The 21,731-nt window shown below is 45.9% G+C and overlaps 1 protein-coding gene across 1 annotated transcript; it reads left to right on the forward strand.

Annotated features, from left to right (window-relative positions):
• The first annotated feature begins 1,316 nt into the window (after window positions 1-1,316).
• LOC129335745 (myotrophin) lies at window positions 1,317-21,171 on the forward strand. Its single transcript, XM_054988539.1, has 4 exons — window positions 1,317-1,524; window positions 15,464-15,577; window positions 16,456-16,539; window positions 18,396-21,171. The coding sequence occupies exons 1-4, from the start codon at window positions 1,453-1,455 to the stop codon at window positions 18,480-18,482; spliced, it is 357 nt and encodes a 118-aa protein (XP_054844514.1). The 5' UTR covers window positions 1,317-1,452; the 3' UTR covers window positions 18,483-21,171.
• Window positions 21,172-21,731: the final 560 nt, after the last annotated feature.

Below are 21,731 nucleotides of genomic sequence, written 5' to 3' on the forward strand. Positions count from 1 at the left end.
TATCTCTGCTTACTAACAAAAGCTGCAATCCTAAGGGCACTTTCCTGAGAGTAAGCCTCATTGAATACTAGAGAATGTACTTCTGAGTAGACCTGCTTAGGATGACTTTCAAAGGGTAGCTTTTTTGGTCTGCAATAGAAGAGCAAGATTTGGTTCCAGTAGCACCTTAAAGACCAAAATGTAGTCTGCTTTGGGTCCCATTGGCTATATATGAAAATTTTATTTTTATAATTATTATAATTAATTTTATTTTATAATAATAATTAATATAACATTCGATTTATATACCGCCCTTCAGGACAACTTAATGCCCACTCAGAACAGTTTACAAAGTGTTATTACCCCACAACAATCACCCTGTGAGGTGGGTGGGGCTGAGAGAGCTCCAGAGAGCTGTGACTAGCCCAAGGTCGCCCAGCTGGCTTCAAGTGGAGGGGTGAGGAATCAAACCCAGCTCTCCAGATTAGAGTCCCGCGCTCTTAACCACTACACCAAACTGGCTCTATAATAATAATAATAAATAATAATAATTTTGATGTATTGTCGAAGGCTTTCACGGCCGGAGAACGATGGCTGTTGTGGGTTTTCCGGGCTGTATTGCCGTGGTCTTGGCATTGTAGTTCCTGACGTTTCGCCAGCAGCTGTGGCTGGCATCTTCAGAGGTGTAGCACCAAAAGACAGAGATCTCTCAGTGTCAGGATAATAAAATAATAATTTTATGCATATATATATATATATATATATATATATATATATATATATATATATATATATATATATATATAATGATTTATATTTTTGATTGTATACATATATACACAAATATATATACAAATAAAGATATGTATCTATACATACAAATACATATAGTTTGTGTGTGTGTACACATACATACAGAAAATATGAGGACATGGAATCTATCTATCCAAAATTAATAAATTACAAAATAAAATAACGTGGACACAGACTGGACCTGCAAATTGACGGTGGGTTGGCAGGGGCCAGGTTTAAAGCAAAATAATCAGGAGGGTGTCGGTTGATCCAGCGTTGCCTCTTTTCCAACCAGGATCAATTCCCACACGCTGCGCTTATCTAACCTGCGCCTGCGCGCAACTCCTTCATAAGGAGGAAAATGAGGTGCGGCGAATAACGGCCACCGGCGCAGGCGCACTCCTGCCGGCTCGCCTCAGAAAAGCGGAGGGCGTCCCAGATACGGAACCGCAAATAATAATAATACTGTTGGTCAGGCGCGTTGCCTTTCGCCGCTGTTTTTTTTTTCCGTTTGAGGTGGGTGCGCGCGCAGCCTCTGCTCGACCGTTGGGCGGCGGTTGCGAGCGGAGCGGAGGCGGGCCCGCCTTAGCCGCTTCCTGCGCCGCGCCGCGCCCCTTCCGCCCGAGCCGCTCTCCCTCCGCCTGGCTGCGCCCGTTGTCAGGGCGGCGGCCGGCCGGCGCGATGTCGGACAAGGAGTTCATGTGGGCCCTCAAGAACGGCGACCTGGACGAGGTGAAGGGCTACGTCGCCAAGGTGAGGCGCGGCCCTCGCTCCCTCCTCGCGGGGCCGGTTGAGTGAGTTGGGGGCGAAGGCGAAAGCCCGGCTCCCGCTGAGCGAATGGGCGTGTGTGGCCGGGAGGCCGGCAGGGAAATGGCTTCTCCCTTCCACGGGGCTGGAAAGCTCCAGCTGGCCGTTTCACGCATTGAGCCTCTGCGAAAGGGACGGGCTGCCTTTTGCTGAGGGGGGCGGTGGTTGGGCTGCTGCTTCGAAGGCCACCATCGTGAGCTCCGCCGTGGGTAAGCCGCTCGGCCCGGCTCCCCGGCTGTATTGCGGGGACAGTAATAATACTAACTCGTTTACTGCTCTGAATGTGCCACTCATCTGTCTAGGAGAGCAGTATATAAGTGCAGCTATTTTTCCTACTACTAGCTTCAGGTGGGTAACCGTGTTGGTCAGCAGCAGAGCGGCAGAATTAGAGACCAGTGGCACCTTAAGAGACCAAGAAGATTTCCAGAGTATCAGCTTTGGAGAGCCAGATCTCTCTTCTTCAGCTGCATTCAGCAGTGGAAATATGTAGGGTTTTATACTCTTTCCACATTCTGATTGAACAGACTCCTACATGCTTCCAGTTCTAAATGTATGTGAAATGTCCCAGAAGCTTTGTGTCCCAGAAGCTCATTCTCTGGAAATCTTGCTGATATCCATGGAGGCCTTCTGCGTAGAATTGCACCAAGAGTTACTAATGTTAATGAAAGCCTTTTCTCCCTTGGAGTTAGTTTCAGGTAGGTAATAACAACAACATTCAATTTATATACCACCCTTCAGGACAACTTGATGCGCACTCAGAGTGGTTTACAAAGTATGTTATTATTATCCCCACAACAATATCACTCTGTGAGGTGAGTAGTGCTGAGGCGAGCGCCAGAGAGCTGTGACTAGCCCAAGGTCACCCAGCTGGCTTCAAGCGGAGGAGTGAGTCCCGCACCCTTAACCACTATACCAAACATGGATAGCCGTGTTGGTTGCAGTAGAACAGTAGGGTTTGAGTCCAGTGGCACCTAAGAGACCAACAAGATTTCCAGGATACAAGCTTTTGAGAGTTTGAAGAAGGGAGCTTTGAGTTCCAAAAGTTTATACCCTGAAAGTCTTGACTCTAAGGTGCCACTGGGCTCAGATCCTGGTTTTCCAGGCTAGTTGGCAACCCTGGCAGGTGTCCATCCCACAGGAGCATGCTTTTGTTATTAGAGGCAGGTTTACTTCAGACTGAACCCATTGCACTCAATGGCAGTTATTTCTGAGTCCCCATGTACAGGATTGAGCTTAGAGAAATTCCAGAATGTCCCATTGTAGTTCTGTGCAGGTTTACTCAGAAGCCAGTCTTAGTTACTTAGAAGTATACAGCTGTGCTCAGTCCCAGGTAAGTGCGTAGGCTGTTAATCTGTTACAGTAAAGCCTGGATAGAGTCTTAATAGCCCCTTAAAGTCTGAAAGGTTTATGATGGCATGATTTTTTTTTGTGCATGATTTTTTTTTTGTAAACCAGAGTCACTCATTTAACGTAAGCAGCATATGTTACATTGGCAGGTGTATAAGAAAGAAAATGCATGTGGAGTGGGGGGAATTTTGGTAGGTTCAGCTTGGCTTGTGAGTTGCGAGGAAAGCTGCACCAGTCTCTGTGACGCAATGATAGTTTATAGAAGTTTATAAGCTAATGCATACTGCAGAAGAAAGGAAGAGAGAATTGTTTTTGCCTCAGGGCTATAAATTTAGGTCACTCATAAGATACTCAATTAACAACAGGTGCAGAACAGCCGAAAGGGAAGTTCTCCGTCACATGCTGCTGCTGTAAGATGTGAAAGCTTCTGGGTTAGTACAAGAGGATGAGATTTGTGGAGGCAGAGTATTAGCTATGAAGGCTAAATAGAACCTCCATGTTCAAAGGCAATATACATCTGATTGCTAGGTTGTCAGGTACCTGGAAAAATCCTGTCCTTTTAACAGAGACTTAATGGTATGAAAGGTTTATTGTATTTAGCCATAGGCCATTACAAGTCACAAATAACAAGAATAAAAACAGAAACCTGTGCTCGAATGAAATTGATGTGACACAGTCAAGAGACTTAATGGGGGTGTTATTTATCAGGTGATTTCATGTACCTCTGCGCCATGAAAAGATTCAGCTTCCAGTTTCTACAACATTAAACTTGGAGGAAAAAGTCCTGTCCTGTGGGCATCTCCTTATCTTATCTTTATTTTTATTAAGGGCTTTCAAAAATAATTCAGTGAACCCACTGCTTTCTCTGCATCTTTAAGTATGCTCCAAAATTTATTAAATGTTTGATGAGAAAGAATACTACAGTTTTACACTGTTGAAGGAAAGGCATTACGCAAATGCTCAGTGGTGTCTTCTTACAGGATTCTATCAAAACAAACTTCGGAGCTGATCCTTGGTAAAGTCTTGGAAAGAAAGAGGCAATTAATTTCAGTAGCCATGCGTCTCTATTATGGCAAAGCTGAAAAAGGGATATTGTACCACCTTAAATGTTTAACGGCAGTCCTAAGTAGATCTACCCAGAATCTTGTTTGGGTATATTCACTGGGGCTTTTTCCCATGAAATGTGTTTCTAGGATTGCACTGTCATAGTTAAAACCTATTTTATCAGATTCATCAACTCAGTCTTCACTGAGCAGCAACAGCTGTGCCTGTGAAAAACAAGTGCAAACGCTGGAGTTAAAACTAAGACCATGGTATGCAAAAGGTATAGTTTGTGACATTTCTGTGCTGGACTCAAGAGTACAAGCAGAGGTGACCATTCACAGCAACCACAAGGGTGCTTGTGTAAATTCCTGTGAATATAATAACCTGCATTGTTAAATCCTTATTCAGCGATTTGGCTACAATGAATCTGTTAAATGTGTTTGTGGTACCATAATACTCTCCTTTGTTTATAAGGAAAGAGAGTACTTCTTCCACCCATTAAAATGAATTCCTGTTGTTTTTTTTTCCAAAACTGCAAAATCTGCTCATAGGGGAGGAGAACTGACATCTCCCCACGTTGGCTGCTTGTGACATTTTAGCTTCTCCCACAAGCAGCAGGTGGGAGAGCTGTGTGCTCAGCAAACTGGTGCCCCTTTTTGTGGTTCAAAGTCTCTCTCTCCCCCTCCCTGGTTGGAGCAGTTGTGTGCTGAGCATGTGTTTTAACAACATTATGAAGATTGCTGACCCTGTCAAAAATCTCAGCTGAGTTGGGTAGACTTTTAAGTCTAATTGTATTGTATAGAAAACAGGTTCGAGTAGCTGGATTTTTTTTAAAAAAAATCATTCCCTGGAGTTGAGCTGTCAGTACGTTCCCGATGTTCTCGAGTATCATGTCTTCTGTTCTTTGTGCCCTGTGCACTCTGGCATTGAAACTGCAGCACAACAGACCCTATCAATTTCCAGTTCTCAGTAAGGCCTCATAATATCTGTGTCTGCTGATCTCCTGTTCAACTTTCCATAGACAGCAACTCTGGATCCTCTTCCTAATCCTCCCCTCATCACAATCGTCTTCTCCCTGGGTAGTTTTCCAAGCCCTGTCCTTTCCCCCCTGCCCCAGCTCCCGATGTTTACAAGCGTTGTGTTTGCATGGCACATCCACTGGCTACTTTTCTGGCATCTTTGACTGTGTGGGTAGCTGTGGGAGCGTAGAACTGAAATGCCCTTTGTGAAGGCCACATTCCAGTTAAGATAACACGACCAACTTGTCTCCATTCTGCACATCTAGTGCTTGAAAGTCCATCAATTGATTTTACAGCTCAAGTTGGATTAATTTGGGGGTTGATTGGGTTACTGTGATCACTTCAGCGGATGAGCCTTGGGATGCGCTTGGCGAAGCATATGCCCTTCAATCATTGTATGAGCGTTGGCGCTGGCTGCCAGAAGGCAAGAGGCCCAGTCTGCTGTTTGCAGGGTCACGTTTGCTTTCATCTCTCTTCAGAAGCCTACCCAAGGCAGCATTCACGGCATCTTTGGTGTTCTCTTTCCTGTTCTTTCCCTCGGGCAAGTGTCTCATTACACCTCTGTCCTGGGTAATTGCACATGACAGAAATAAGTTCCTAAGTCTGCTTGTCAGGTTTGTTCAGGTAGCTGGGATTCATATGTTCAGGGAGCATCTTTCTATTTTCTCCCTACACATCCGACTTTAAACATCCTGACTCCTTCACCTCTCAAGTCTTGAAAAGCCCCAGCTCCTGGAATAACCATGCCTTTCTCTGGAAGAAAAGTTTTTTCCCCACAGCTCTTCTGGTTCCATATTAGGGGTGTAAAATGCAGCATTTTGTATACACTTGCAGTGGTGTATGCTGGTTCTTTCGTGCCATGCGGTACTAAGTTGCTGACTTCAGAGAGCTTGCTGCTTTGGCCTTACAGCATCTTTCCCCTAAGTAAATACAGCTGTCTCAGAATCTCTCTCTGTGTATATGAGAACCAACTATTGGGCCTACTGGCAGGCTCCTTCTCCCTCTGAGTCGGAGGACATCCTGGGTTTTCCCTCTGTCCAATCAGGGAGGCAGGAAAGTTGATCTTTCTTCCCCTTCCTGTCTGTATGTGGGAACACCCCCTGTACTTCCAGTTCCTTTCCTGCCTCAGGGGAGAGCAGTTCACCTTAGGCTAGCTCTGCACTGCCTTTACTACTTTCTACCCTGTATCTTCTATTTACACTCTTTCTTCCTCTCACCCCTTTTATCTACTTTATTTCTGCTTTCTACTTCACTTTTATCCTTTCCCCTTCTCCTATATCCTTCCTACTTGGGACGGCCTAGGAGAAGATTGAAAGCTGAAGCCAGAATGGCCTCTGTGGCCTCGTCTGATTCAGAGGAGAGCTTCATGGAGAGGGCGAGCCACCCCCCAGGAGCTGTCTTACCGATGGCGGGGGTGTGCTCAGCCGGCGCCGGTTTGCCTTGCGAGGCTGAGCGGCTCCCCGGCGAGAAGATGGCTCCCGAGGAAGATCGGCCCTCAAGGAAACGGCCCCGTCTCCAGCAGAGGGCGCCGCAGAGCTCTTCATTCCAGCAACAAGAGGCCCCGAGCAACAGCGACGACGCAAATTTCTTTTCGGCGGCAAAAGACGGCGCGGCTAGCGTTTTCCCGCCAATGCCAACCGACGCGCTTCCCAACCTCCCGGCGGGAGAAATGGGACAAGAACGCGGCTTCGAAGCCCAGAACAACCAAGTAAGTGCCGCCTATCTCTCTATGCCCCCAGAAGTGATGGGTTTCTTACGGCAGACTATGAGGGAGGAGATCGTGGCCCTGCGTAAGTCTGAAGAAGCACAGTCTTCCCAGCCGTCTTGCTCCAGGGGACACAAGCTTCCCAAGGGAGACCCGATATCGCTGCGCCTTGGCCCACCAAGGCAGCTAGAAAGACCCAATCTAATGCTACTGGGGGGACAAGGGGCTGGATAGAGGACGTCCCTTCCCCTAGTGAGGACTCTGAGGGTGGAGAATTCCTCTCTGAGGAAGAACAGGAGGATGAGTCTTCTAATACTGAACATCCGAACAGGCTGTTCCAGATGGATGATTATCAATATCTCCTTGCAAAGACCCTATCTGCCCTCGAACTCCAAGAGTCGCCCAGGGGGGAGGATGAACCATCTCCTAGGGACCCCAGTATCAGACCCAAGGGGAATAAAGAGTTCTTCCCTAGGTCAGAGGAGAGAACCAAGGTCTTTCCCTTCCCTGAATTCTATGAGAGACAATTAAAAGCTGAATGGGCCACGCCATCTTCTTGCAAACACTTCTCTAATAATGTTAAGAAGTTGTATTCTCTCCCCAGTTTTGCCACTGAGCTGTTGCAGGTTCCTGCTGTGGACGCACCAGTAGCCGCTTTGCAATCTCACGGCCTTCTGTCAGAAGACGGTCAAGGGGCAATTAAAGACAGCCTGGACAAGAAGGGTGACATTGCCCTGAAGCGAACTCATGAGGCGCTCGCCATGGCAATTAAAGCGTCGGCCATTGCATCTACAGTTTCACGAGCGTCAGTGGTCTGGACCAGAAGACTGATTCAATTGCTGCCAGACAACAGCAAACGTCTCCTGGAGGGAGCAAATAGGATGTTGAAAGCCAGCACCTTCACGGCAGACGCCACTCTTGATGCGATGTCCTTCTGTTCCAGAGCTATGGCATCTACCACTGTCACTAGACGTCTGTTATGGCTCAGAGCGTGGCAGGCCGACATCCAATCCAAGGTCATATTGTCAGCCTACCCCTTCCAGGGGAAGAAGTTGTTTGGAGACCTACTAGACAAAATACTGGTGGAGACAAAGGACAAGAAAAAAGCCTTACCTCGACATCTCAGAGGGAACGAGAGACGACCTTTTCGCTTCCAGTCTTTCAGAACGAGCCATACCTTACCCAGACCACGACAAGAGACCAAGAGAAGCTGGTCCTTTCCTAGATCGCAGTCCCGCAGAGGTGCCTTTTCGTCCAGACCTCACAAGCCATCGGGACCCCGGAGCTTCAGGTCAGACGTGGAGGACAAAGGTCAGAAGCCCTGACTCGAAGGAGGCCCCGGTGGGAGGGAGACTGCTTCTTTTTCGCCAGCAATGGGAGACTTCCCAGGTGGACGCCTGGGCTATGGAAGTGGTGTCGTCTGGCTACTTAATAGAATTTTACTCTCTTCCACCGGAGCGGTTCCTTATATCTCCTCTCAAGAAAGACCCAAGCAGAAGAGCAATAACCATACAAGCTGTGCGTCACCTACTGGATATCAGAGCTGTGGAGCCGGTACCACAACGCGAGAGGGGAACCGGGGTATACTCCATCTTTTTCACGGTCCCCAAGTGGAATGGAGACTGGAGATCCATCCTGGATTTAAAGTTCGTGAACCAGTTCATCAGACTGCGACATTTCAGGATGGAGACCCTGCGTTCCATCGCGGAGGCGTTGAGACGGGGAGTACCTGACGTCTGTGGACCTGACAGAGGCCTATCTCCACGTACCCATTGCTCCACCTCACCGACGCTTCCTAAGGTTCTGTGTCAAGGGCATGCACTTCCAGTTTCGCGCCATGCCCTTCGGCTTGGCAACAGCGCCAAGGGTCTTCACGAAACTGCTAGTTGTTCCGATTGTCCGACTGCGAGAGATGGGTCTACATCTACACCCCTATCTGGACGACATTCTAATACGGTCCAGTTCTCGAGAAGGGTCAATCAACGACACGCTCCTAACGATACAGACCCTGGAACAACACGGCTTCCTGATCAACAGAGCCAAGTGTTCTTTAGAACCGTCTCAAAGTCTAGAACACTTGGGACTGATAATCAATACGCGTCAATGCTCCTTCTTCCTCCCGGAGGGGAAGATCAAGAAAACCAAACAGTGGACAATGAACATCATCAAGCAACGCCGGTCCTGCATCATGGAGCTGACCAAATTGTTAGGTCTTCTCGTGGCCAATTCGGAAGCCATCTTCTGGGGGCGCTTTCATTCCAGACCTCTACAAGCTCTGCTACGGCCCTACCAGCACCATATTGCTCAGAAAAGAACCATCAAAATTCAAGTGCCTCTATCGGTCAAGAACAGCCTTCGATGGTGGACCATCGTGCTCAACCTTCGACAAGGCAAAAGTTTCCTGACTCCTCAGCCCATCCAGGTTTTCACGGACGCGAGCCTCTCAGGATGGGGCGCATCATTGAATGGCCTACCGGGACAGGGCCGGTGGTTGCCAGCAGAACGCCAACTTCCCATCAACGTGCTAGAGTTGAGGGCAATCCATCTGGCCCTCATTCACTTCCGGGAACATCTGACCTTCCAACATGTTCTCATCCGCACGGACAATGTGGCGGCGAAATCATACATCAACCGGCAAGGGGGTTCCAAATCCTCTCGTCTACAGAAGGAAGCGCACAAGATCATCAGCTGGGCGGAGGACAACCTTCTATCTCTGCAAGCGGAGCACATCAGGGGAGTGCTCAATGTGGAAGCGGATTGGCTGAGTCGAGAGTCGTTACATCCGGGGGAGTGGTCTCTCAGCAGAGAAACGTTCACACTGCTAACGGATCACTTCGGCACTCCAGAGGTGGATCTTTTCGCGTCACCGCAGAATCATCAAGTGCCGAGATTCTTCTCCAGATACTTTCACCCGGAGGCAGAGGGCACGGACGCCATGACATCGCCATGGCCCAGGGGCCTGCTGTATGCGTTTCCCCCTCTTCCGATTTTACCGAAACTTCTGAGAAGGATCCAGGATCAAGCAGCCACAGTGATCCTAGTGGCTCCTTACTGGCCCAGGAGACCGTGGTTCTCGGCCCTGCTGTCGCTATCGACCCACTCACCATTCCGCTTGCCAGTGCTTCCGGATCTGCTTCAACAGGGACCGTTCTGGCATCCTCACCCAGAATGGTGGTCTTTGACCGGATGGAGATTGAAAGGCGGTCATTACTCAGTGTAGGATATCCAGCGCGTGTCGTGGACACCATGCTTTCCTCAAGAAAGAGATCTACGAATAGGATCTACAATTCCACGTGGAAAGCCTTCGTACGGTGGGGAAAACGCAAGAAAATTGACCCTATGTTCCCGTCTATACGTGACATCTTGGGGTTTCTACAAGAAGGCCTAGACAGGGGATTGAAGCCGCCCACCTTAAAAAAGCAGATTGCGGCAATCAGCACGGTGCTTCCAAAGGTGGAGTCGTCCACCTTGTCCACTCATCCTCATATTAAGAAATTCCTGCGGGGAGCCACCTTACTGAACCCCCCTACGGTGCATCGATTCCCAACCTGGCGATTAAGCGTTGTCCTCAAGGCTCTTACCAAGCCACCCTTCGAGCCCGTACGGGACATCCACCTCAGGTGGCTGAAATTAAAGACTGTATTCCTAGTGGCCATTACATCGGCACGTAGGATTTCTGAGCTGAGCGCACTATCAATTAGGCCGGATTTATGCATATTCCACAAAGAGAAAGTGGTTCTCAGGTCGGATCCAACATTCCTCCCCAAGGCGTACTCGAGATTTCATCGAACGCAAGAGATTATACTTCCTTCTTTCTCACCTAATCCTCAGCATCCAAGAGAAAGAGAGTGGCACACCTTAGATGTGCGCAGAGCACTCAAGACCTACATTATTAGGACTGAACACCTACGTAAGACGGACTCCTTATTCGTCAATATTGCCACGCCTAAGGTAGGACAGAGAATGTCTTCATCGTCCATTGCCTACAGCATCAGGACATGTATTGGCGAGGCATACAAGGCTCTTAAGTTGGAAGTTCCGTCAGGTATTACGGCTCATTCTACCAGGTGTGCAGCCACCAATGCGGCCTTCAGACGGTATGCCTCCATAGAAGAGGTCTGCAAGGCAGCCACCTGGTCTTCTGTTTCGACCTTTATCAGACATTATCAGTTACACACGTACTCGTCATCGGATGCAGCATTTGGTAGAAGAGTCCTGCAACACGTCATAGAGGACGAAGATCATCTCCCACCCGGATCTTGAAGGGACTGCTTTGGGAGCACCCAGGATGTCCTCCGACTCAGAGGGAGAACGGCCCCTTGGATACTCACCGTGAAGGGTCCTTCTCCTCTGAGGTAAGGAGGACATCCTGCCCTCCCGAGCTCTTCGTCCTCTGCCTAATTGTGTACTAATCTGTTCCTACTCTCCTTCTACCGCTGCATTAACAACCTGACTTCTGTTAATATTCCCTTGTTCTAACAGTTTCTAGTTAAAAAAGGGTTCATAACTAGTCATAGTCTTGACAGTTCTTTATTTGAAAGTTTGTTCTCGTTTCAGTAATAGTTATCTAGTAGAGTGACTGAATTGATGACTGCTGTGGGGAGACCTCTGGATCTGGAAGTACAGGGGGTGTTCCCACATACAGACAGGAAGGGGAAGAAAGATCAACTTTCCTGCCTCCCTGATTGGACAGAGGGAAAACCCAGGATGTCCTCCTTACCTCAGAGGAGAAGGACCCTTCACGGTGAGTATCCAAGGGGCCGTTCTGCTTGAGGGGGAGGACATGCTAATACATTTGGGTACTCCTTTCCAGAAATTAGACTGAGCTTTCTGACTCTAAGAGGGAGGGAGTGATCGACTTTTAACATTCAAAGACTTCTGCAACTGGTAATAGTCAATAATGTGACTTGTTTGTTTGAGACCAATATGATCTTTGGGAAAGCTGGCATTACTAACAGCAATACTTTAAGCAACAGGGAGAGATTGCATAAAAAAACATCATGGAACTGTTTGAGTTGACAGATGGTCTGCGCACGCACACATGCGCGCACACGCACACACCGTAAATTATTGTAAGTTAGCCAGTAGTGACCCCAATGAGAAGAAAAAGTTGGGTGGGTCTAGGATGCCCTCCTTGGTCTCAAGCAGAAGTTATTACTTCATTGTAAGTCCAAAGTTCTATTCTTGTTAGAGTGGCAAAGAATATTCTGATACATTTAGCATGTCACCAAGTCAGATTCTCAGTGATGCTACCTCTGACAGAGGTTTGAGAGGAGGAGGACAGAGAGCCTGCAGAATGCCATGCAAACACTGAGTTGAAAAATGGTGGCTAGCAGAAGGTTATTTGAAAGAAGCCCTGATCAAGAATCTCATGGCTGTTCTTGAGTGTGAGAAACCTCCAACTTGTGGTAGGACTGGAGCTGACGCTGCCACCTTCCTGTATGAGTTATTCAACCTCAATCTTTGTGCCAAACTGTCCTGAAGGAAGTGAAGATTTTGCCACATGAGTCTACCAGCAGATGTTTCCCTGTGCACCACCTAACATCCACCTCCCAAGTGAAGTCATATATACATATAGGATGTGCACAGACACAGTGAGGACAGTGTGTCTTTCTTCCTATAAACACATGAAGCTGCCTTCAAAACACTGGTCCATCAGCATCACTGCTGTCTTCTCAGTTTGACAGCAGCTCTACAGGTTCTTTCTGACTTGATCTTTGCTGGAGATGCCAGGGATTGAACCTGAGATCCTCTGCACACTAAGCAAATGCTCTGCCTTTGTGCCACAGCCTGTGAGAAGTCTTCTGAACACAACAGCTGCCACTCATTCTCTACGTGGTTAGCTGGATCTGGGTGGGAGATTAGGCCCTGAGTTAGCATGTTGGGAGATCTATGCTACTTCCAAGGAGAGCTGTCAGATCCACAAGGCTATAAAACCAGATTCTTCTGACCACAAGTGCCACACACATCATTTCTTCTCTGGTCTTCATCATCTTGGACAATAAAGGGATTAGAAGGAAGGCATGCAGAAGAAGTGAAGGCCAAGGAGCCAAGAAGGCATTTGTCTGTTCTAATTGATGGTACTGGAAGTGAGAGAAGAATCTCTGCAGCTTGTTTTTCACCTCGTGGGAGAATAGATCCACCTGGGGATGTCTGTAGTCCATGGATATTCCCTGGAATAGATGTGGACTGAGAAACACTGTGCTTGATCTAGTGTGCTCTGATTGAACCAGTATGCTTCTAAATTCAATTAACCCTTGATGTGTTCTGCTCTTAAGGACTATAGGGGAATAATCTCACCATATCTTGTAAACTAGATTTTGTTCCCCTCATCTATGACAGCTTCCAGATGTAGAATAGTCTGAGGGGGGTGGGGAGAGATGGCTTTTTGGAAGATGGATAAGGAAGCCATGCAATTCAAAACACTAAATAGTAGACTGCAGATCATACAGAGTTTTGGATTTTCTGGATGGTCTTCCAGGTATGGGTGGAAATCAGCGTGTTTCATCCAAAGGTTTGCCACTATAGAAATAAAAACATTGGTACAAATTCTGCAACTGGAGGCCAGATCAAAGGGCACTGCTCTTTGGCAACTCAGAAAGCCACATACCAGTGAAAGCAGCCTGTGTGTAGGGAAGACCAGAACTTTTAGATAAGATTCTGTCAAGTTGATGGATATCATAACACTTCCTGGCTGGAGGGCACCCACAGTTAATTTCAAAGTTTCTAGTTTGAACCTCCTATTCCTCACAAAGCTGTTGAAGAGTTTGAGGTACAGGATAGCTTGCCAACTGCAGTTTCTCTTGGAAATTGTGGGGAGGAAAATGAGCAGGTATTTCACAATTGCTGATACCACGGCACTATGTCTGTTGCGTTGATGATTCCCAGTAGATGGTTGATCACATCTAATTTCTGTTGTTTCTTGAAAGGACTCTGAAACGTAAGGGACATGAATCTGTCTTGGAGTTGAGACAGATAATATTGTGTATTGTTGTCCCTTCCTAAAAAGATAACCTACATATAGGGTAGAGGAGGTCTTGAGGGCCATAAAGAAGGGGTGACTAGACGAAGCCCGTTTATCTTCAGGGAATCTCTGAATTACTTGCTGTTTAGGAGTGCCTGGTAGTTTGATGCTGTCTTTTCTAAGAGGTTTCTTGATTGCGCTGCTTTTAACTGTTTCATTTGCCACAAGAAAAAGACCCTCACGCTCGGCATATAATGGGAGCCACTGTGTCCCAGTCACTCACTGCACCATTCCTTAATCCTGTTGCCATTATTTACGCCTTTGATAAGTTCTCTTGTCAGCACCAGGTGTCGGTATTGCACACTATGATTTTGTGGCTGAAATACTGTTCTGCAGTGCCCTCTTTCACTGTTGAATCATGGCTTATGCCTACACGCTCTCTCACCCCCCCCCCCCAAGCTTTGCGGCTTTGGGGCTCATCGACATGCAACTTGGCTGGGCTGTCAGCATGTTGCTAGCAGATGATGTTTTTCTTCGGTGCACACGCTTCTTATTTTTGGACTTGCTGTTTGCTTAGAATGATCTGGGCTGTTTGTGAAGATGGTATGTTTGCCTCTGAAAAAGAATGAATGTAAGACATTCTCCTGAGTCCTAAAGTTGAGGCTAAGCAGCATGGCCTGAAGGTGGGAAGGGTGTAGCTAAAAATCCTCCTAGTGCATTTAATCATTTCAGAAAGCCATTGAAAGACTATTTCCAGAATATCTAGTTCATATATAACTGTTATGGTGGGAAGAGCAAAATGTCAATGGTGCGACCTCATTTGGAATACTGTGTACAATTCTGGTCACCACACCTCAAAAAAGATATTATAGCACTGGAAAAAGTGCAGAAAAGGGCAACTAGAATGATTAAAGGGATGGAACACTTCCCCTAGGAAGAAAGGTTAAAGCGCTTGGGGCTCTTTAGCTTGGAGAAACGATGACTGAGGGGTGACATGATAGAGGTTTACAAGATTATGCATGGGATAGAGAAGGTAGAGAGAGAAGTATTTTTCTCCTGTTCTCACAATACAAGAACTCATGGGCACTCAATAAAATTGCTGAGCAGTCGGGTTAGAATGGATAAAAGGAAGTACTTCTTCACCCAAACAGTGATTAACACATGGAATTCACTGCCACAGGAGGTGGCAGCTTCAAGCATAGACTGCTTCAAGAGGGGATTGGATAAGTATATGGAGCAGAGGTCCATCAGTGGCTATTAGCCAGAAGGTATAGATGGAACTCTCTGTCTAGGGCAGTGATGCTCTGTATTTTTGGTGTTTGGGGGAGCAATCAGTGGGAGGGCTTTTAGTGTCCCTTCCCCACTGGCAGACCTCCAGATGACACCTGGTTTTTTGGCCACTGTGTAACATAGAGTGTTGGACTGGATGGGCCATTGGCCTGATCCAACATGGCTTCTCTTATGTCCTTTGCTAGGCTGGTAGCCATGCAAAATACATTCAGTAGACCTAGTGATGCTGAAAAATCTAGGTGCCATAATCTAAATAGCAGCCAGGAAAGATATGAGAGGTTGAAAGATAATGGGGGGGAAACACAAAACTGTATCATGGCTAACACTTTGAAGAATGTGTTTCTTGGGTAAAAAAATGGCTTTGCTACCTTGCCTGAATTGCTGTAAGATCTCTGAAATGAGTATTGGATGCAAGGGGTGGGACTGCTGATGGCTAGTTTGAGAAATGATTTAACCAACTCATCCTTGTTTTAAAATGTAGCTTTGAGGTCTAACTGCCAGTTCTTCCTATTGAAGGGTGAAGATGTGAATCGGACACTGGAAGGTGGGCGGAAACCTCTTCACTACGCGGCCGACTGTGGACAGCTTGAGATCATGGAGTTCCTTCTGCTGAAAGGGGCTGATATTAATGTATGTTGTCTCAATCGAACTGGGATAAAATTCTGTGTGAATGGCTAACTGGAGTCAGTTTTGGGGAGATCCTCTTCGATGGTAAAGCCATTATTTAGAAGACCCACCTTGTAGGGTAAAGGTATCATCTTTTGTTTCGATGTGAGTTTTGCAGGCATATGTGTCATTTCAAAACTTGGTTTACTAAAAGAGATGGTGAAATGAGTTACATGCAAGAAGCATCAGTGTTTCTTAAGACACTTGGGGCTCTGATCAGCTACTCCATATTCAGTCTTTGGTAATGGTGACGGACTACTTCAGGTAATTGAATAGAACTAATTGGATTAATCTAGGTGACTCCAATTAGTTTGATTGAACGGTACATCAAAGAAGCTGTGTGAATGCCTCCCCCCTCCCTGCCACCTTCCTGGCTTCTGTGAATAAATGCATTGCCAGAATGGCTTGTGTCAAACCAATAACAGAATAAGTTGATCTGATGTATTGTTAGCATGCCAGTATATAATGCATGGTTCACATCATCTTGGAATCCTGTTTGTAGCACCCTGGTGGCCTGTATGGGCCATGATTTCCACCAGTTGCCTTCCTCTGCAAACCTTCAGTCCCCATGATTATTTCCTGTCTCCCCAGGAGCAAAGTTTCAGGAGGTTCAGTGAGCTGCGGCAATATTGGGGGGGGGGGGCGGGAATTAGTGGAAACCTCCCTTCTCCTTTCCAAACCATTCTGTGTATTTAAATGTCCAGAACGTGTGCTTGAACATAGGCAGTTTTTAATTTGAATTAAGTTTCGGAATACATGGCAGTATTAAAACTTTATTAAAGTAGTCTACTCTGTATGGATATCTGAACATTTTTAATCAGGCGTGGCCTTTCTTTTTACAGGCTCCAGACAAACACAGTATCACTCCACTCCTTTCAGCAGTCTATGAAGACCATGTGTCTTGTGTGAAGTTGCTCTTGACAAAGGTGAGAATTAGAGGGCTTTGGCAGGATCTTTTTAAGGCCTCCATCAAGCCATAAGCAGCTCTGTTAGTGAAGCCAGAAACAACAGGTTTATAAAGCAAGAAGACAATTTATTATAGTTAGTGCTGAGTGGCCTCATTCAGAGACCACTGTATCGGTTGTAGCCACTTTTTGTTGGGTTTGTTGTTGTATGAATGAGCTAGCACCCCTCCCCCCCGGCAAGTGTTCAGGGGAGCAGCAATGCTTGGTGTAAAGAACATCCTGATACCTTCTTGGGTACATCCCTAGGAGTAGTTGTGCTGGATCAACAACCATCCATCTAGTCTAGCTTCCTGTGTGGCAATGAGGTGCCTCCAGAGGCCAAAGCAGCAGTCTCACTATAAAAGACCATCCATTTTACAATACACCTCTTGACTGTAGTTGCTGGAACAGCCTGTGCCCGTGAATTCCGGGACAATGGAGCTCTTGTGTTAGGAGCAGGGCCCTGTTAGTTGTAGTGCTCCAGGTGCGAAACACCCTTTTGTTAAGTATTTGCCTGCCACTGAGCATTTTGGATTTTTGGTGGTTTTCTAAGTTTGGCTGTCTCTCTCCTCTGTTTGAAACTGGACTGGGATACACTAGCCCGGGTTTTTTGTATTTGTTTTTTTTGGTAAATGTAGTTTATGTAGTCGGATATTTTCCAGAATTTAAGGAATCTGCTTTTTCTCATTTTTAATACCGTTTATTATCATGCTGCTGCTAATCTTTTATTTTTAATGCATTTTTGATGTTTTGCTGTGATTCATTTGCTGTCTGAAGAATTATTTGATACAAGTTTGAGGTATAAATACCTGAAAGAATGTTCTTCCCTTCCGGTTGTGCTTTACATATATTTGAAGATGTTAACAGTGGCTATGCATAGTTGGCTGTGGCACTTAGTAACTGCTAAATGGTTTCACATTTTAAGTATTATATAGCTCCAAGTGGGTGTAAAAAGAATTATATGCAAGTCTGATTTTGTAGGTCATGTGTAGGTGGAATGTTTGAATTCCACTGTTTGCTGTCACATGGAATTTGAGAGAGAGCCTTGCCAAAATGGACCCAAGAGCCTTTTTTTTTCTTATTAAAATGTTTCTATGCCACTTTTCTTCTGAGAAGGAACCAAAATGGCTTCAGAAACTTCCAAAACAGAGCAAATAAATGTTTAAAAGACGGACAACAAACAACAGAAATAAGACCTTAGACAGGTCCTCGTCTGCTGAGTTTTCTAGACCAAAGGCAGTGCACCTTAGGCTGAGTCAGGAGTCAGAAGCCCCTATGTCCAGTCTAAGCCCATTTTAGGCATCACGTTTTGGCCAGACTGGAAAGGTTTAGAGATTGAGCTGTGGTTATAAAATTGAGCCTTGAGTTTCAGTTGCTGGTGACAGGCTTGGCAGCAGTTGGGGTTTTTTAGAGCTAATTACAGATGAGTATTCAGGATAAAAAATGTTGAGTATCAGTGCTGATAAATGACTTGGGCTCAATTCAGCCTGCTTTTACACTATGAAAAAGGGAGACGATGGGCGAACCACCATTGAGGATACGCAGGGAGCAGCTTAGAATATAGCCATATGGGATGAGGCCGAAGTAAGGAGGGCAATTAGGTCAAAAGAAATGGGAAAGCTGGCTGGATCCAGAACTATGAACACCAGTGTGCCTATGCTGTAAATGTAGGATGAAACTTTGTATGGGACGTAAAATATGAAGAAGTCATTATGCATTACGAGACTTGTATAAGCCAAGTAAAGATGAGTGTAGTTCTTCTCATGAGAAACTACTGCTGGTGCGTACAGCTGGACCTTGTCTTCAGAGTGACAGCGGCTCTTTTCCTCTTTTGACAGGGTGCTGATAAGACTGTCAGAGGGCCAGATGGACTAACTGCCTTGGAAGCCACCGACAATCAGGCCATCAAGGCTCTCCTCCAGTGATGAACGGACTGCGATCTCGCGTCTCTCCTGTGGCCTCACACTGCTGCCTGTCTGTCACTCTTTGTATCTTCTAGCTTCTTCCACTAAGGATGGGGGGGGGGGGAAACCATCACAGCACACCTACTTTGTTAGGGTTCCTCTGAAAAAGAGAGAATCCATCTGGCGAGAGTAGAAATCCATGTAACTGATGTCTCCTTAGGACTGCTATTTTTCAAGGCACCCTTTTCTCATACAAGTGAGACTGAACATCTGCCAGGAAAAGGGAGAAGAATGTGATCTGAAAGGCGGCCTATACACTTTTCTAATTCTCCTCTGAGAAATTTTTCAAATGGAAGCACTATTCCGTGCTTTCTTGCTTTATTAAGGCAGTGAAAACCCAGTGCTTTTATACCTTCATTTCAAATCAAGGCAGTTGGGGCAGCTTCAGTAGAACTGCGTCCCTGGGCCTTAGATAAACCTTGAAATACCAACATTTGTTAACAATGTCCCAATATTTAATAATTGGATGCTGTGTTAACTCTTGACTGTTTTAGCAAAGAACACACTGAAGAATCATGTGTGTGTTCCGCTACCCAAGACTTTATACTCGAGAAGCAGCCAGGTTAGCACGTGGTGCCTCATCCTGGGAAAAATAATGCTCTTGTAAGGTCTCCGATTGGATATTCCTTACTTCTGCATCATAAAAGATACTGAAACAAAGAGGCGGCTCCAGACTCATTGGCGCTAGAGGATGCTTGCTTTGCCCTTTGATTTCGAAGGAAACGTCTTAATTAGTAAGCAGAAGTGGCTCTCAGTCCTTGGGGCTGCTACCGTTCTTTTAAAGAGAGCTGGAATATTCTTTCTCCAGCTACAGCCTCACCACATTGATCTTAGCTGTGCTGCATGCACCTTTGGGATGAGAATCGATTCACTATTTTAGCACTGTATTTAAAAAACCAAAAAAAAAAACACAGTACAACCGGTCTCAGTGGTCAAGTACAGGCTGCAGTTAGTGCCCAATAAAGGAGGTTGGTTTATACGGGTCCCGTCACCGCCATATTGCAAGGTAGCTTTCGTGGGACATTCATTTGTTATTTTTCGTGTTAGGCTAAGGTTTGGTTGGCTTGGCCAGTAGAAAGAAAGCTTGGATGCTCTTGCTCAAAAATATGGATAAAATTTGTGCCGCATTAACCTTCCTGGTAAGAGTTGTCCTGACTTGACATTAAGAGCTGCGATAGCCTCCAAGGTACATGCAGTCAGGTTTTGTATACATATTTATAGTACCGAGTGTACCTTTTTGTATTCTTAAAGCATTTACTTTCAGAGAAAAATCAAGCAATTGATTCACCATTCTAAAAAGAAGTGAGACTATTATCTGAAAAGTCTTTGTGATCCTTGTGGAACTGGTAGCTAGTATCACAACTCCAGTGGTGCTTTGTTTCTCTCATCCCCAATACCACATTTAAGCAGAGGAGCTGCTATGAGGGGAACAAACAGTTCTCTAAGTAGAAGTCTTATAAGTTGAGCCCCATAATCTCTCTCTGCTGTTGGTGCAGAACCGCAGTGCAGCAGACTTCGTATGTGTACAGTCTGTGCAGACTTGTCTTCATCTCGATCTTTCTGTGCTACAGGAAAGGTGTTGGTGAAGATGCTGAGCAGTAAGCAGATATTTCATGTTTTGATGCCGCTCTAAAACTTTGGCTTGAATGGGTGGATTCTGTACCCGAAGGTCTCCTAACCTGGAATGAAAGGAAGCCATTCTGATTGATGTAGCATGGGCTAAATTCTAAGGGTGCTTCACAGCCGGCTGCCTTCAACTGTAGTCCTTCGGGTACAGTCTCAGGCCGCTTGGATTTTCTTTCTAGCAGTCCTGCACCTGGCTCTTCAGGCACTGCTTCTTTCATTGTGGTGTAGACATCTCAGTTGTTTTCTTCTTCCACATCTTCATTTCTCCAACGGTAGATGCATTCTGATGACTTCCCAACACATGGCCAGACTCATCACAATACTCTTTACTGAAGTAAAATATTCTTCTTTTTGCAATGTATAAAAGGTCCAGCCGTTGATTTCTGGCCTAAACATTACGAGTCTAGTTAACTTTAGATTCTTCTGCTTAGGGCATGGATAGCCTATAATCTCCACTTAGGGGAAGGGAAATGGGCCTGCTGTTTTCACACACTGACTCTTAAGAGGTGGAAACTCTTGATGTGAGAATACCTCTTCTAAGTAGTAGACTTTGGGGTGGTTGAAGCTAACAATCCAAATACCAAACCTCTGGCAACAATATACGGTCACTTCCTTTCAGATTCCACTTTAAACTTAAATGTTTTTGCAGTCTAAAAGCTTTCTGCTCCCGTTTGTACAGGCGTCGCTTTGCTAACGTAGTTTTTGTTCTTGAACGCAAATGGATAGAAGACGCTGGCAAAAGTGGACTGTCCTCAGTCGAGCAGTTGCCACTTTGCATGCACTGCCCCCTACCAGTCTTCTGATTTATACATGGAGAAACAGTCATAACTTTCTACCAAACGAGGGAAGCAAAAGAGTGCTTTGTGCATTTTGATATTTGATCTTCTTCCAGGACAGTAAACTGTTTTCCTAGTGTTGGGCTTATTATCATGGTTCACACACCTTCGAATGCTAAAGGATGCTGTGTTTTAAGTTTGTGTTGCAAGAATGAATGGAATAAATTTGAACTGTGTTCTGGAGAGAAGTGGAGCTCTGTTGATTTCTCTGTCATCCCTCCAACCGTCACTGTTGTCTCATCTGGCAGTCTGCAGTAACTCAGCTTTTGTAGAACTGCAGCTAGTCAACTGCTTTCTTCCTTAAGATTGTTTTGTAGTAGTCAAATAGAGGGAAAGGCCCACATTCCAGAAGAAATCATTTGTTGACCACTGGCCATTGAGCCTAAAACCAGCGTTAGCTTCTGAAGGGAGCACTGATTCACCTTGCTGCCTTTGATGAAGAATCGTACTTGGTGTCAAGGATGCCCTGTTTCCCTCTGTGCCTTCATCAAACCAGCCCTGTAAAGGTTTCCCAAAAAGACCAAATTTTCTAGGGCAAGATCTGAGGAATCCGGTGTACTTTACCTACACAACGAGACCCCAGTTTTAGGTGGGTTGCTGTGTTGCTCTACAGTAGAGGAGGAAGACTCAAGCCCAGTAGCGCCTTAAAGACCAACAAGATTCCCAGGGTTTAAGCTTTCAAGAGTCAAGCTCCCTTGCTATTCTTAGTGAGGCCATGTGTAAGCATAATTTGGAGGTTGGAAGCCCC

This window comes from Eublepharis macularius, chromosome 9 (genome assembly GCF_028583425.1).
Source record: "Eublepharis macularius isolate TG4126 chromosome 9, MPM_Emac_v1.0, whole genome shotgun sequence".
Classification (NCBI taxonomy): domain Eukaryota; kingdom Metazoa; phylum Chordata; class Lepidosauria; order Squamata; family Eublepharidae; genus Eublepharis; species Eublepharis macularius.